Source organism: Pteronotus mesoamericanus, unplaced genomic scaffold (genome assembly GCF_021234165.1).
Source record: "Pteronotus mesoamericanus isolate MK-2021 breed Mesoamerican mustached bat unplaced genomic scaffold, CSHL_Meso_final contig_180, whole genome shotgun sequence".
Classification (NCBI taxonomy): Eukaryota; Metazoa; Chordata; class Mammalia; order Chiroptera; family Mormoopidae; genus Pteronotus; species Pteronotus mesoamericanus.
The window spans coordinates 6500354-6517626 of record NW_026555076.1 but is presented as its reverse complement, the minus strand read 5'-3'; the positions used below and the strand labels follow the sequence as shown (position 1 = coordinate 6517626).

Below are 17273 nucleotides of genomic sequence, written 5' to 3'. Positions count from 1 at the left end.
CATGCACCTTATCCAGATTAACATTTTACTAGTACTTTTGGGGTAGCCTAACAAATAACTATCAAAATAATTATATAACTTGTTTCTGGGATCTTAATGTATCTTTAACACACATTTTTTTTCATTCCTTTCAATCACTTTACTGCTCAAAGTTATTACTAGCAACTTTCCTGTAACTATTATTCATACTATTAAGATTTAACAAATGAGCAATAGCTTAAAACAGCATTAAGAAATTAAAATTCCATTACTCTATATTTTATGTTATTTAGAGTCCAGAGAGTCTGAAGGGGAAATATTGCAGCAAGTGGATACGGACATTTATATCACATTAAGACTTTTAATATCTTCGTACAATATGTTTCTGGACATAAATGTATGCTCTCTGATGTCTTAAGTTTACATTACTAAAAGCATAAGCATAATCAAATTTATATTTTTGCTAGAGTTTATGTAATGACAGCATCTCAGTTCCACACAGCTTTAAATTATACATAAATGTGAGTGATCTTAGATTAGTGTATATTTACATTGCATCTCACTTTCTGCTATGAAAATTATGCTATTTGCATGACTACATTACAAGAGCTCAAATGGTTAGAGAGCAATCATTGAAGTTATGACCCCTAAAACACTTTCAATTGATTATAATTAAGTACGACTTATAAAAATATCTTCAGAGACATAATCCTAGAACACTGCCTGACTCTTCATCTTGCCCTCACTCTCTCCTTTTCTCCTATCCTATTTGTTTTTTCCTTCATATACGAGTACGTTGAAGAATACTAATCTTCCTGTTGGGAGACACTGCAATAGACCTTGGGAACATGAGGATGAAAACTAAACCAAACCAAATCAAACCAAATACAGGGTAGGCAAAAGTAGGGTTGCAGTTGTGAGTACATGAAACACAGAGTTTATTATTTTATTATTTATTAATTATTGTATTATCTTCTGTACAGAATGTATAAACCTACTTTTGCTATGGCCTGAATATCCTTTTCTTGCAGATATTCACTGCATTATGATTGATAATGACATGTAAATAGTCCCCACAAGATAACATAAGGGAAGATAAAACAGGTATGAGCGAAGTGGTGCTGAGCCCAGATGAATAATTTTATTTTCTACAAAAGAAATTAAGAGTGTCTGTAGATATCTCTTCCAGTTATAAACAGTCCCAGCACACTAAAGGAACATCATAAAGATATTTCTTATTGTTTTTTTTAAGGACATTTCTAAGATTAAAGAGTAATCTCCTAAAGATGAAATTATCTCCTCTGACTGCCTTACATCCTCAGCATTCTTTCAGGCTTTGACTGAAGGCACTTTGCTAGAGAGACACCTCTGGAGAATTTATGCAAGAGGTGAGGATGAGTTCCCTTCCCACTTAAGACTTTCTGAGGTGCAAACTTGTCAAACTCAATACCATGAGTATATTATATTTTATTAGTGGATTTTTAAACTGACAGTCATCAATTAATTTTCAATTCCTGTTGATCTACTGGGATTCAACTGAGTAATCTGAGCCCAACAGTCTGTAGCTACATAAAACCCTTGAATATAACACTCATTTGTTCTCTTATAAGACGTTAATTCTCTTTTAGGCAGATTTTGATCTGTCTGCTACATCTAGATACCAGGTATTTTATTCGAGAATAGATCTTACTCTTAAAGAATGCTGTACCTCTGCTTTCTTATAAACTCATGATTCTAACATCATTTTATGAAAAGAGGGAATCAATTGTTACCTGTCCTTGTTTCTTACGGCAGTTTAAGTGTTCTCATTCCACACTTTTACTGCCTCCAAAATAAATATTTAATATTGCTTTACATTTGGGTGTCTCTAACTTTTCAATTATTGGTTATTTGATTTTTTTAACCATAGTGAATTGTAATAAGTAATTTATTTTAGCAAAACATTTGATGATTTACTGACACTCTAATTGTGTCTTTTATTAGTCAACACTGTTCTCCATGCTACTGAATACAGACTTATTATTGGCTTCTCATAAACTTCATTTAATAAAATTCTGTTATAATCCAACCTTAATTAAATCAGGAATGAAACACAGAATCCTGAGGCCTTTATTCAGATGATACTTTCCTCGCTTTTATAGATAGGCAATTTCAGAAAGCTGTTACTCTAAAATTCTTGAGAAATTGCTTTTATCTTAAGAGCTATTTTATGTAATTTTTTTTTAACTCTTGACATGATAAGAACATAAAAAACAGAGAAGCCACAGCAACCACTAACTGTTGATTGTTAAAATAAAATCTACTTCATTTTAAAATGGGAAAAAGCAAAAAACAACAATCATGCCCTGGCTGGTGAGACTTAGTTGATTGAGTGCCGACCTGTGAACCAAGGGTCACTGGTTCAATTCGCAGTCAGGGCACAGGCCTGGGCTGTGGGCCAGGTCCCTGGTAGGAAGCATGTGAAAGGCAACTACACATTGATGTTTCTCTCCCTTTCTTTCTCTCTCCTTTCCCCTCTCTCTAAAAATAAATAAATAAATAAATATAATCTTTAAAAAAATAAAATAGGAAGAAAAAATCAAATACTTTTTATAATTAAAAATTTATAAATTTACCTATTTGCTTTTAGTTTTCAATCAGCATTTCAGAAATTGTATAGACATGATGTCTTCTCAAGCCTTTGTTGGTAACAGAATAATTTAAATGTCCATGTATGTCATAGTTTAGGTATGTAGACACAATTTGGCTAATTGTATAGCTCCACCGTTCTTGGAGCTATACAGGGCTATTATAAAAAATAATCTGTACTCAAAATTTACCTTTGCTTCTGAACACAATGATATGCATTTCCTCTTTGCCTGACTATATCTCTTCTATTTACTCACACAATTGAAGCAATCCTAGTAGGAAGAGACCATATGTGCAGCTCTATAATATATAATGTATATGTGATGGAATAAGCAGTTTTGTTTTGTTTTGTTTTGTTTTAGATTTGTCTATGCTGTAGCTTCAAGGTTATTTATCTATGAGGTTGAAGAGGCCAAGACTCAGAAAGTGATTGCAATATGACCAAATTGTCCCTTCAACAGAGAAATCACCCACAGAAGTAATTCCTTAATGAGCTATGGGAAAAGTCTCACTCTAGTTTATCAATCTGCTGACTCTCTAGAATCTCTTCCTGTTTGTACTATATCCAATCAACAAATCTTTTTATTCCATACATGACATATTTCATCACTGAACTGTTACCATCCTAGTTTCAGTCACCATCACCTCTAACAAATGGACTCATGTGAATGAGTCTTCATTGAACACACAGTCTACGGAAGAACACAGAATACATCTACCATAGTTTGTTTCCGGTGTAGTTACAGCATATAGCTTCCACAATATCACCAGGTAAAATAGAATATGGAATTTATTTTTGCAGGTGAAATGCTTTTGTTGTTGAAAGGTCATTTTAATTGTCATCTAGAATCTGTTTAATTTACAGAAGCCAGATTGATTCTTTTATATTCTACAATATAATGCCATTCCTGTGATGAAAACACTCTGACAAATATACATCTCACTCAGAAAATCCAACCTGATCTATATTCTAAAAGGTTATGAATTATCTCTGCATTCTCATCCCTCCATTCCTATCTTTAACCACCCTGTACTCTACTGCAAACACACGGGCCTGCCTGCCATTTCTCAACCACTCTTGGCCTGGTGATCCCTCACAGTCTCTGACCTTGACAAATTTTCTGTCTAGAAGAATATTCTTCAGAATATCGGCACAATATAATCACTAGCTTAGGCCTTTGTTCATATATCCTTATCTTCCTGTCAGAATCATGCTTCTTGGCATCATTCCTTATCTCTTACCTCCTTTAAATTTTTGTTTTACAACTTGTCACCCTCAGGTATATTACATACATTAAAAAAAATTGTCTATTTCTTCTAGAGTAGTGTTTCAATGCATCTCACTGTGCCATAGTGCTTTAGAAAATGAATTCAGGGAACACATTGCCTAAATTTAACCCAGCTATTCTGTTTATTGGGTATGTGACAAGGTACAGGCCTCACAATATCAAAGTACATCAGTTTTTGCACTGTCAACTGGGGAAAATAATAGTACCTAACTCTTTTAGTTTTTAGAAGTATTACATGAGTTGACTGCTTAAATGAGTATCTGGTACATAGAAAACACTATACGTGTACTGGTTATTATATTAAAACAGAGTGTGGGTCTCTGTGTGTGTGTATGTGTGTGTTTGTGTGTGTGTGTGTGTGTGTGTGTGTTCCTATTGCCTTATAAATCTACCAGCATAAGGAAAGACTGCAACAAAGATATTTACTCCAAAGTTTATGTGCTAAAGTTCATTCACTTTTAGCATATATGGAGACTTAATTTTTTCATTCAATTTCTATTTATTTGTTTAGTTGTTACAACCCTAGCTGCCTAGTTTCTAAGCTGGAAGATAAGTGGCCTTGTAACAAACAAGTGCAGGGACAAGTTCAAGAAATAAGAGCAAGAAACTTCCAGAACACATATGTATCATGGCAAATTCCAGATAGGTATGTAAGAATTTACAATGCCTTTTAATGACCACAGCATGAAATGGAGACATTCTTCACATTCCATTTCCCAAAGTACGCCAAAGAGCTAAGTCCAACATCAACCAACATTGCTTCTGAGAGTTGAGAGAAGTGAAGAAGAGGAACACAACAAATATTTGCCAAAATAATCTGTTTTGCTACAAAACTTCAGTTTCCAAGAACCATTTAAATTATTCTTCTCTGGGATGACAAGAAATTCATTTAAGAAAGAAGAATATTCATTTTAGATAGGTTAATAATATTTAATGTTTAAGGAGGCAGATAAAAATCCTACTTTTTGAGAAAACTGGTTACTCATATTAATTCACTTCCCAAGATATACATACTGTCTTATAACATACATTCCCTTGAATCACCAAGGGAATAAACTCTACATTTTAATATTTTATGCATAGTACATTTGTGCATGTGTTTGCTGCAATACAGTTTAATTGCATCATGCATTCTTCAAAAGCAAATATAAAGTATTTTGAACACTACTGGTAAATATCTAATATTTGTGAGTTATTACAATAATTATTACAAAACTAAATGCATGATATGCTTTATAGTGATATCCTTTTTTTGTACAAAAAACAGAGTCTTTGGAGTATTTTTTGAAGTTATCAAAATATCTCAAAAATAGCAGCAGCAGAACAAAAGGTAAATTAATTAATTAAACAATAGAGTTAAACTGTCATGTTTTACAATATCATGTAAATAATAAAAAAGGTAAAAATCACCCTCCTGAATTTATCTGTAATTTGCACAATGAAATAATTGATCTACAGTCATGAGGCACTGACAAATGCATCTTTAAGTGATTTCATTGTTGTGTGAACATCATAGAGTGCACTTACACACACCTAGATGGCACAGCATACTACACATGTAGGCTATATGGTATTGCTCCTAGGCTACCAGCCTGTATAGCACATTACTGTACATGACAACATAAGATTACATTAAGCACAGGAGAAAATGATGCAATCAAGAGACTAGGTAAACATGAGATGTATGAGGCTGCTGTTGGCGTAACAAGGCACACTATTTTATAGCAAACATTTAAGTTATTTTTTGAAGATATTATTTATTTATTTATTTTTAGAGAAAGGGGAAAGATGAGAGAAAGAGAAGGAAATAATTTGTGGTTGCCTCTCATGCTCCCCCTACTGGGGACCTGGCCCCCAACCCTGGCATGTGCCCTGAATGGGACTCGAACCAGTGATCCTTTGGTTCACAGGCCAGCACTCAATCCACTAAGCCACACCAGCCAGGGCTATAGCAAACATTTTAATATGTAGAAAAAGTACACACTAAAATAATGATAAAAAGTTTAGTATAGTATGTACACATACCAGTAACACCCTTATTATTATAAAGTATCATGAACTGTACATAATTATATGTTATACTTTTACACAACTACCAGTATAGTAGGTTTGTTTATACCAGCATCATCACAAGCACATAAGTAATGTGTTGTGCTATGATGTTAGGCTACTATGTCACTGGACAATAAGAATTTTCAGCTACTTTATATTCCTTTGGGACAACCTTTCTACACGCAGTTCATTATTTACTGAAATTATAGGTTTTACTTTTTCTTTTCTCCCCTAAATCAGTGATTTTTAACCCATGTGTGAGAACACACTGGTGTACCACAAGAATTTTTACAACATGCAATACTTGTTTAGTCAGGAGCATGAACTCTTTTCCTTAGATTGTCCAGTAAAATGATAACAATAGCCAACTTAACAATAGCTATCTGGTGTAAATGAGATGAAATTATTCTATTTGTCAGTCAGCAAAAAAATATATTTTTTGATGGGTCACAGAGTTTTACTAACTAGTTTATGTATGACATGATACAAAAACAGCAAAAAATCGCTGCTCAAAATGAGTAATATTCTTAATAATTCATTGTTGCTTGAGAGCAAACTACTCAGAAACTTAATAGCTTGAAACAAAAATAACTTATTTATCTCATTATTCTCTGGGTGTGTGTAATTTAGTTCTCTGCTGAACTCACTCAAGTACTTGCAGTCACTTGCCAAGCAGCGGAGTCACCTTCATCAGGGAGTTAGCTGGGGGAACACAGCAACAGGCCCATGCGTCTGCCATCACATGGGAAGAAGCTCAGGCTTCTTTACATGGTGCTAATCCAGGGGGTTATCAGAAAGAGTAGAAATGCATGGTCTCTTGTGTCTTAGAATTGTCACTTGTTACAGCCTCACTTTTAATACATGTTTTTCATTAAAGCACATTAGAGGCCAGGATAAACTTAAGATCTGGAAAAAATTCTACTTCTTGATGGGAGAATCTGCAAAAGACTGCCTATTTTTGCAATCATCAAAGTAGAATAGAATAGAATAGAATAGAATAGTGTATAAAGTACACCTTTATTTCTAATACATAATATACATACATACATACAAAACAGATTGATGGATAATATTATAACAATTATTTTACTATTCCTCCCAAATCCTACTGATATTGAGACCATTATTATCACTCTCATTCATTGTTATTTTCACTATATTTGTGTCTTTACTGAAAATACAGTGTATAGCAATACTAATTGCAACTAGGTATAAATGTTATCTTTTCCTTTTACAATCAAAGACAAAGTAACTTTCGCGAATGCCCTTGTCATTTTCACTCCAAATAGCAAGTGGAAACCAATTCTGTTTTAATCAATAACTTTTCAAGAGACTTATAAATCCTTTCTCTTTCTAAAAAAAAAGCCTTTTTATTCTGGGTATCACTAAGCAAATATATCAGTTAATATGAACCTGAAACACTTTAGAGATTATAATTAAGAAAATTTAAATTAGATTACCACATATTTTCTCCCTCTAATTTCATTTGCATTTCCATTTTAATGACCTATATTATTGATGTGGAATTTCTGTATTTAAGAAAATATCAGCCCTGGCTGGTGAGGCTCAGTGGACTGAGCACTGGCCTGTGAACCAAAGGGAGGCTGGTTGGATTCCCAGTCAGGGCACATGCCCTGGTTCCAACCAGGCCCCAGGTAGGAGGTGAGCAAGAGGCAACCACACATTATGTTTCTCTCTCTCTCCTTCACCCTCCCTTCCCTTCTGTCTAAAAATAAATAAAATCTTTAAAAAAAGAACATCACTTTTTCATCAAAATAGACATATATTAACTTGGAATATGCGCACATACATTTAGTCCCTTTTTTTATGATCACAAAGCTAAATAATTAATCAATGGTAATATACTAATAGGCCTAGTATTTTGTTACTTTCTTCACACTGCAGTTAATTTTCTTTCTTTTTAAAAAAATTTTCTTCTTTTTTATAAAGATTTTATTTATTTATTTCCAGAGGGCTAGGAAGGGAGAAAGGGAAGAGAGAAACATCAATGTGTGATTGCCTCTCACGTGCTCCCAACTGGGGTCCTGGCTTACAACCCAAGCATGTGCCCTGAGTGGGAATTGAACAGGCAACTCTTTGTTTCACAGGCTGGCACTCAATCCACTGAGCCACACCTGCCAGGGCTAATTTTCATATAATAATATCTACAACTATTTGGGAAAAAAATGACTCATTTTGGGAATCCAATGACTCATTTGATTACTCATGTTTTTAGCATATTTTTAATGATTATCTTTTAGTTTCTGTAGATTTATTTTATTTTAAATTGACTTTCTGTGTTTATACAGAAACCATTTCCTATGGTGAGGTGGACTCTGGAGGTCCCCGTTCGGGAGCCAGCTGAGTAGGAGGTTGGACTCTGTCCAGCAGAGGCCGCTCTAGGTTGTCACGGATGAGAAAATAAAATAAGTTGTCCCAGACACTTTTCTCTCAGTCTGCCAGGGAAAAGGGTGGCTATTCCCTATTGTGGAGAATGTCCCAAGCCTTTCTCTTGAACTGGCTTTTATTGTGAGCCATAAGCACAGGGTAAACAACATGAATGTAAAGCTCATCAATCAATGTCAAAAGGCTATGTTTACAGAAAACAGCTAGAGATCATAGATAACAATGGAAGGAACACAGAGATTTGCCTCAGGTCAGGGTGGCATCCACTCAGCCCTGAAACCTGAGAAAAATGATCACATTTTGTGCTCAATCCCAAACATCAGTACTCATTAACTCGAGGGCATTCTTATCAAAGTAAATTTCATAGGATTTAATGCATTCGTTTTCCAGGCCTAATTGTCCTAGGGAACCACCCGATCCAATTTAGGATTGTACCTGCCTTTCCTATTGTTTCAAGCCTGAGCCAGGAGGGTGGGGCAGAGTCACCAGGAGATAAAGAGACTTCTACCAGATAGAATGAGGCCTCCGGCCAAAGCAAAGCTGAGGGGTGAGGGTTGCCCTTCCTCTGTGTCCCCCAAGTCCTTCCCATGATGGCCTCATGCAACTGTGCCTGCCTTAGGTTGCCCCTGCCAGTGCGAGGGCTTACCTGCCATTGGCTAACCAGCCATCCTCTGGGGCCAAGCTGGGGGATGTGAAGGAGAGGGAGACAGATTTTGTCTCCTCAGTGGTCTATGTTCCCAAGGCCTTTGATCTGCTCCAACCTTGGGGCCCTCTCACCTATCAGTGAGTCTATAGTCCCTGAAACAAGGAGGGACAGTTCCCAGCAATATGGCTTAGGCTGCCTTGCTTATTTCAGTAATACCATGTAACATGCAAACCTTTCTTAGTGCAAGGATTATTTTCTTGGTTTCACAAACTTGCAATAGGAAAGCATAAGTCATCTGAGAAGTAATTATAAATGTTAACTCCACAAGGCTTTATTTTATTCTTAAAAAATGCTTTTAATTCTACAGTCTTTATGATATCATCCAGTCCTACCGTATTTTAATTTAGGATGTAAAATGTATATTCTAAAATTATTCCACAAAGGGAATTTACCATGAAAAACTTTGTATTCTCAAAATCTGATTTAGTTTCTAGTTTATAAAACATATCTCTTTTTTGTATTATGTTAGAATTCCAAATTCTAATATCAATTATAAATTTTTAAAGTACTTAAATATGCAATTATTTCATACATATGTATATTTATTACAAAGTCAATAATGTCTGAGCTATACCTCATATAAAATTTGCAAATAATTTATTGGGAATAAAAATATTTATGTAAAGGTAAATTATGTAGAAAAATGTATTTTTAAAAATTTATAATAAATATTTTCTAAAAATAAATTTATATAATAATGCTATTTTCTTTTTGAACAGAAAAGACAATAAACAAATGTTATTGTTATATATATATATATAACTTTTTGTTATACAAAAATTTAAAATATATGTGTGTGTATATGTATACATAATTTTGAACAAAACATAATGAATTTTAAATAATTCATTGTGATATATAAATAAACAATTAAGATGACATAATTTTCTAATTTTTTAAAGTTAAACTAAAAATTTTTAAATTTTATTAATACTGATTCTTTTGCACATCCGTGCTATGTGTACATTTTATTCATAGTGTAAACTCTTCATATTCTGTAAAATACCATACATATTCTGAATTTATAAAATTATTTATATATATGGCTTATTTATATTTTAGCTATCATCTGAAAATAACTAACTAGTAAAATACTATTTGATTACTCAGAAAATTTCTTTCTATTTTGAGTAAAATATGGGCAACTGTATATTCTATCTACTAATGTAAACCATTGTAATAGAAATTCTCAGTTAGTTTTTCCACTTTCTTGGATTAATCCATCTTAAAGTATTATTCTCTAAGCTACTATGGTTCTCTTTCTTGTGTCCCCCAAACAAGAAAGGTCTCTTACCAGTTAGAAGCTCTGCACTGGATAATTGTGCATATGTGTGTGTATTTTCACAGCTCTATAGCTAATTATTTCTATTCAATTTATTTTGTATTTTTTTCCTTTCTGTGTCTTCATTGGTAGACAAATTTCTTCACAAGATTTACTCTCAATTTTTGTATTGTACATTTCAAGGTCTTAGTCAAATGAATTTCAAGTAGTTCTTGTTTTTCCTTACAAATTAATATTCATTTACTTAAGTAGGATAAAGAGTATTCTGGAGACATTCTGTTCATTTCAAGGAGTTCCTGAAAAGTGGCTACTGTTTAAAAGTAACAATAATGCAACATTTTATTTTTGTATATGTGAAACATTGCAGAAGCATCGTATGGGGCAAATTCATGCAGAATCTAGGTTGTGAAGAGATTTTTTCTAAATCCATCAACTTAAATGTTAGATAAAGTAATGATGATGGCCTATACCTCAACTGTTAAGACTTAAAATTTAGAAGTAAATATTTGGTTTCAACTAAGATACATAATTTACTTGTCTACTTAACATTTTACAATTAATTTTTTTCTGACAAGAATGTTAATGAAAATGTCAGGATTTCAAATGTAGGGATATGTATTTCTCCCATCTGCACAGTTAATTGTGATATTTCTAATAAAACTATTGAGACATCAAGTTAATAACCATAAATCTTACATGCTCTTCTGATCTCTTCCTCATTTTATGCCCTGGATACAACTAAAGTCCTGAAAAAGTTGATTAAGCAAAACCATGTACTTAACTGAGCAATAATATCTAACAGGGGAGTCCAACATTTTGGCGTGTCTGGGTCATACTGGAAGAAGAAACGTTGTCTTGGGCCACACAACACATTGTGACATGCAATCACAAAAAAAAATCTGATAATATTTTAAGTAAATTTACAATTTTGTGTTCGGCCACGTTCACAATCATCCTGGGCTGTATGTGGACCATGGGCCACAGGTTGGATACCCCTGGAAAACATTTACATTGTTTTCCTTTTTTCCGTATTTGGCTTAAAAGTGCTCCAGATAGGGTCGTTTTCAAAGATTTATTCAACCTCCGGTAGGGGCACATACAAATAACAACTGATTGATATTTCTCTCCCTTTTTCTCCATTCTTTCTCCTCTCTCTAAAAATGAATAAGTGAAATCTTTAAAAAAGAAAGCATTGTAATAGCCTGAGTTGCTTTCATACAACATTTATACTCATGAATTTCCCAATTTAGATTTAAAGAAAACACTTTCTCATTCAATTTATTTTAATATTTCAAATAGTCAAAACACCATTCACTTAAAGAATGCAAGTAATATATCTAACACGAATTTTGGTGAACTGATAGTAATTTTGAATGGAAGTTTTAATAACTAACTAGGGGGCTTAGATAATTTTTTCTGATGATATTCTAAATATCTTCCTTTTTGACCATATAAAACAATTTTATATCCCCAGGATCCCCTGCTATATAAATGGTGGGGGAAAAAAGTAAGTTTACAGTTGTGAGTATGCAAAACATAAAGTTTACTCTTATTATTTATTATTGTATTATTTTTCATATGAACAACTGTAAATCTACTTTTGCCTTATATTTTATACATTCTTTATCTTCTATTTGTCTTGTGCACTTATACATCTTTTAATTGATAATTTCACCTTACTTGAAAACCAGAAATTGAATATTATGAGCAGAAAAAACTCAAAAATTCATTTTAAAGACATAGATTAAGATGAATTCATATAATAACACCATTACTGTTATATTTAAATTAAAATATTGGAAAAAGTGTATAGATATATTGTGTCAAGTTCTTAAAGTAATAATGGCAAAAAAACTAAACAAAATAAGCAGGCTATTTTGTAATAAGTTTATAATTCAAAAAATGTTATATTATGTTTTCTTATTAAAATATACAGTAAATAGATGAACACTTTTTTTCTTATACTCTATTTTCTTCTTTTTTTACAGGTGACACAAACATCTACTATTCATGATGTTAAACAAAAATTTCATAAAGCATGTAAGTTTTACATATGTTTTAGAATTTATATTACAGTCTTATTTTTATTGATTCAGAATTATCTGTAAAAATAAATACAATGTTAAAAGAGAAAGGGTGTGTGGACACAATATTTTAACATGGAACTCAGAAATAATATTATGGTACGTTCTTCTTGACCATGAACATACTTGTATTGTATTTGCTAACCGATGCTTTAATCGTCATTATTCCCTTGATTTTTTTTCACAGAACTGTTTTCTAGTTCATATTTGAATAATTTTAATTCTAACAGAAAACTTCCTATATATAAAAACATTAATCAATTCAAAGTATTTCTTTATATTTAAGCAATATAATAAGTAAAAATTTTACTCCATGTATTCATACTTGTCAAATTGCTTCCACATAAGAATACTTTATACAATATATTTAAATTGTTTTTAACTTAATTGTTAAATAACAAAATTTGTACTATTAATGAATCTCCTATAATTATTTACTTGGAAATAGTGCTATGAAGTTAGTATACATGAGAGTTTTATTTTTACAGCACAAATAGAGTTTGCTCATAAATATACTGAAAATGTCTGTAAGAGTTAGGAAACATTTTAAAATTTATTTTTAGAGTAATTTTATAGATTCATAGCAAAATTGACAAAAAAACCCACAGATTTTCCATTTACCTCCCACTCTCACACATGCACAGCCTCCCCCACCATTAACATTCCACATCAGACTGGTGCATTTTTTATAACCCGGTAATGTACATTGATTTATCATTATTACCCAGAGTCCATTGTTCACATCAGATTTCATTCTTGGTGTTCTATAATCTATAGGTTTTGCTATGGGGAATTTTCAGTCTTTTAATGTAGTTGAATTGTGTTTCTTTTCTTAAAATATTCCTAAAGTTCACAAATTAGAACACTAACTTGTTTAATAAAACTTTAGAGTAAAATAGGTAGAAGTGTTTTTATTATTTTCATTATTTTTTCAGGAAAATATAGAATATTTACTGAATACTTTCTGTACATATGACATTATGCTAGACATAATGACTAAATGGAGATAGAAGACATCCCTATTTGACTTCACAAAATAGCCTCATGAGGAAGGTAAATAAAATAGTCAATGTATCTAAAATTTATAAACATGAGGGAAATAATTTAGAATTTTTAATAAGAATAGAAAGCATACACATATTGGAATAGAATTATTTGAAATATGATGAGTTCTGATATTTTACCAGAAGAACATGTAAGATGTGAATATGCAGAAGGAAATGAGGAAGGGATAATAATAAGAAAAAAAGAATAAAAAGAGATCAAAACAAAAGACCTGTCATGGATTCTCTATTTTTAGCAATTAAATTCTGCATGGATTTATACCAATACACTAAAAATTATTGAAAAAAATTAAACCCCAAATTCATGTCTTATCCCATAATCTATGTAAACCATGTAATCATAATTATTTCCACAAGTATTTCCTATTTACATTCTAAATGCTTTTGAGTTATTTTTTTTCTTTGTATAAAATATGGTTCTCATTAAAATAGTAATGAATTGCTATCTTTGGAAAGACTTAGATTAATTTTATCTAATAAAATGGTTTCAGAAAAGTTAGAGTGTAGTAGTAAGTGAGTATATTTGAAAATGATTTTTTAACTGTAAAGTAAAACAGTTAAAGAAAATTATTGCATTTAAATTTATATGACAATATAATTAATACATTATTTCTATATTTGTCCTGAAATGAGGAAATGAATCAAAGGCTAATGTATTTGTAGGAAGAATGGGCAATTGCATTCATATGTGATTCTATGACTGCTTTTTGATAACTTGTTTCTCTTATAGACACACATAACAATTACAAGGAATATTAAAATTATAGAGCCAGAATTTTTGTATTTATGTGGTCCTGAGCCTATTTCTAGTAATTAGACAAGTGAGGTTAGGTAGTTTGTAGAAAATCCTAGAAATGTCCAGTTTCCAAGTTGGAAAATTGGATATGACAGTAATATGGTTAGTTTTAATAGCTGATTATATTGTCTTAGGGATATCTTTACAACTATTAATTTACTTTTCTAAGCACAGTTCTAATATTTAACATTTTCATAAATTGTAACTTTTTTTTACTTTTCCAAATGTACCTTTACTTTGAAAGTATATCCATCACTTATAGAAAAATAATATTGAGGAAATTTTGCATTTGTTATACTAAATTAACAAAAAACCTTATTCATCTTCAGAATTTAGAAAATACAGAAACAAAACATGTTTTGCTTGTATTACATTACAGAGAAGTATCTCAAAGATAATTAAATTGAATATTATGTTTAATATATTTGCCAAGTCATTAAAAAAACCCACAAATTTAATACTAACAATATATGACTGTATGTACAACAGTAAAAAAAGAAAAGTTATGTACTGATTGCCTTCATATTTTATCTCTTTAGCATATTTAAGAGCATGTAACATTGGATACTTTATTCAAATTTATAAATATATTCAACCAATAATAATCATATATATAATAAATACACAATATTTATAGCTATATAACTACAGTTGCTAGGTTTCTACAGACTTCTTTACTTTCTGTTGTCAGTTTCTTTTTTTACGATGACATTTCCAATGCTGTTTACTTTCAGGTCCTGGGGTTATAATAAAATTGTTAATCTTGTAAGAAAAGAATAACTTATCAGAAGACTGGATTCCTGAGGAAAGGATGCTCCTTAATGTCCTTTATCTCTAGCCTTTGTTTTTAGATGTTCTCATTCATCTTGATTTCTTGTCTGCCTACTATTTCTATTGCTTCTGTCAGCTTTACATTATTCTTAGTATAATTCTGGAACTTTTTTAACCATGATTTTTCTTGTCTTTTAAAATGACTATCTTACATTCTTCCAAGGTTGATAATTTTTCATTTCTGCTTTGTTAAGAGTCATTTTTTTAGATTACAGATTTTTACAGATTACAGATTACAGGCTGGTGAGAAAATAGGGGAGGAAAATGCAACTATAGTGTTAGCTACTAAGGCAAAAGAGAAAGAACAAAAAGAGAAAGAATGAATTTTCATCCAAAGAGACACCCATTAAACTATAAATTGTATGTATACACACATACACAAACCCACACAAAAACATACTACATTCGAGTGTTTCTCCTCTTCTCATTTGAGCTACCAAAAATTGGTGAAATGCCCTCAGCTGCAAATTCTCCACTAGTCCTGCTTTACCTCCATCCACTTGTTTGTAACACTTAAAATTATTGTTCTTGCTTATACCTTGAAGTCTTTCCTAGAGAGCTTCAGTGATTCTCGCACTCAATTCTCAATATATCACCCCTGTATTCACTCCCATCTTTTCACAAAGCTTGCACATAGAAATCACTCGTTGTCAAAACCGAGTTAAAAAATAGGGATTTATACAAGTGCAGGTAACACTTGTACTAAAAGAATGTAAAATAATTCTAAGATTTCACAAGAGTTTTTTACAAAATCTCCATGTATTTATACATTTACCTATCCAGGCTGAGTAGCATTACCCTATTTTATGTTATTCAATGAAAATATTTTTCAATGGCCCTGGCTGGTGTGGCTCAGTAGACTTAGTGTTGGCATGTGAACCAAAGAGTTGCTAGTTTGATTCCCTAAAATACTTGTTAGAATAATTGTTAATATTTTTAGAAAGCAATAGAACTTACAAAGAGTCACAGCTGAATGTATACATACTAATTTAAATTTGTAATGATATATGAGATCCATCCAGAAGGTATTCAGCCATGTAATATGAGAATAAAAAGATTTATTGAAGAAGATACAAGATGCAAGAAACATTGTTTATAGGGAAATGATGTCTCAGTCTCCTTCAAAGTAGGCACTTTGGGATCTCACACAATTTTCCCAGTTGCCATCACCTACACCATGATATTTTCCTGAATTTCATCGACAGTCTGAAATCATTCCCCTTTCAAAGGTGATTCTAGTTTTGGGAAAAGCCAAAAGTCTCAGGGCACCAAATCTGTGTTGTAAGGGGGCTGAGTCACCTGTGTGATTTGGTGTTTTTCCAAAAAACTGTGCATAAGATGTGATGCATTATGGGTGCATTGTCATTGTAAAGCTGCCAATAAAGTTGCCCATAGCTGCAGTCTTCTGAATTATCTGAACAGTTTTCTCAGAGGAATGTTCAAGCTTCACACAAAATTTGATGCAGATTAATTGCTCTACTTGCTCACTCATTTTGAATGTGATGGCCACATAGTATACACACACTCAACAGCATCTACCACTCCCGCTAACTAGTACAGTGAAGTTGTCACTGTTCACTCATGTGCATTCTAGCCCACTAGTCCACTCTCCTTGGATACCAGGTGACATCAATGCCACTCAAACCCATTCTTGTTATATTAACAATGGCTGGACTTTTTCTGTACAGACCTCATATTCTGTTTTGTAGATTTAATTAATCAAAAATCAAAATGCTATCAAAATAACAAATGAATCCCAGTGAAAAAAATTTGGCTGAATGTTATTTTGCTATGCTTTAACTTACTCAAAATTATTTAAAGTTTTGTAGTCTAGACTTCTAAAGAGAGGGGTGAATGTGGTAGTGTGCAATGATAAAAAAGAACATATATTAATAAAAACAAAGAATTATCAAAGCAGAAGTTGATGAATATACTTTTTAGTAACTGAGTCTTTTATAAGCCAAGAAATCTCTAACAGGAATTGGAAAATGCTATTGTTGTTACAAAGTTGTATAAAGGTAGTATTTCATCCAAATAGTTTTTTTTTAATTGTTCAGTTATAGTTGTCCCACTTTTATCCCGTTGCTTTCCCTTACCCAATCCCCCTCCACTCCCACAGTGAATCCCCCACATTGTCCATGCCAATGACTCCTCTA

The 17273-nt window shown here is 32.1% G+C and overlaps 1 protein-coding gene across 1 annotated transcript in view; it reads left to right on the top strand.

The window, feature by feature from the left end:
• The window catches only part of TECRL (trans-2,3-enoyl-CoA reductase like), an 87880-nt gene that overhangs the window by 5867 nt on the left and 64740 nt on the right, over window positions 1-17273 (top strand). The window contains exon 2 of the mRNA XM_054566730.1: window positions 12331-12382. Within this exon, the coding sequence (XP_054422705.1) occupies window positions 12331-12382 (52 nt within the window). The remainder of the gene's footprint in view (window positions 1-12330; window positions 12383-17273) is intronic.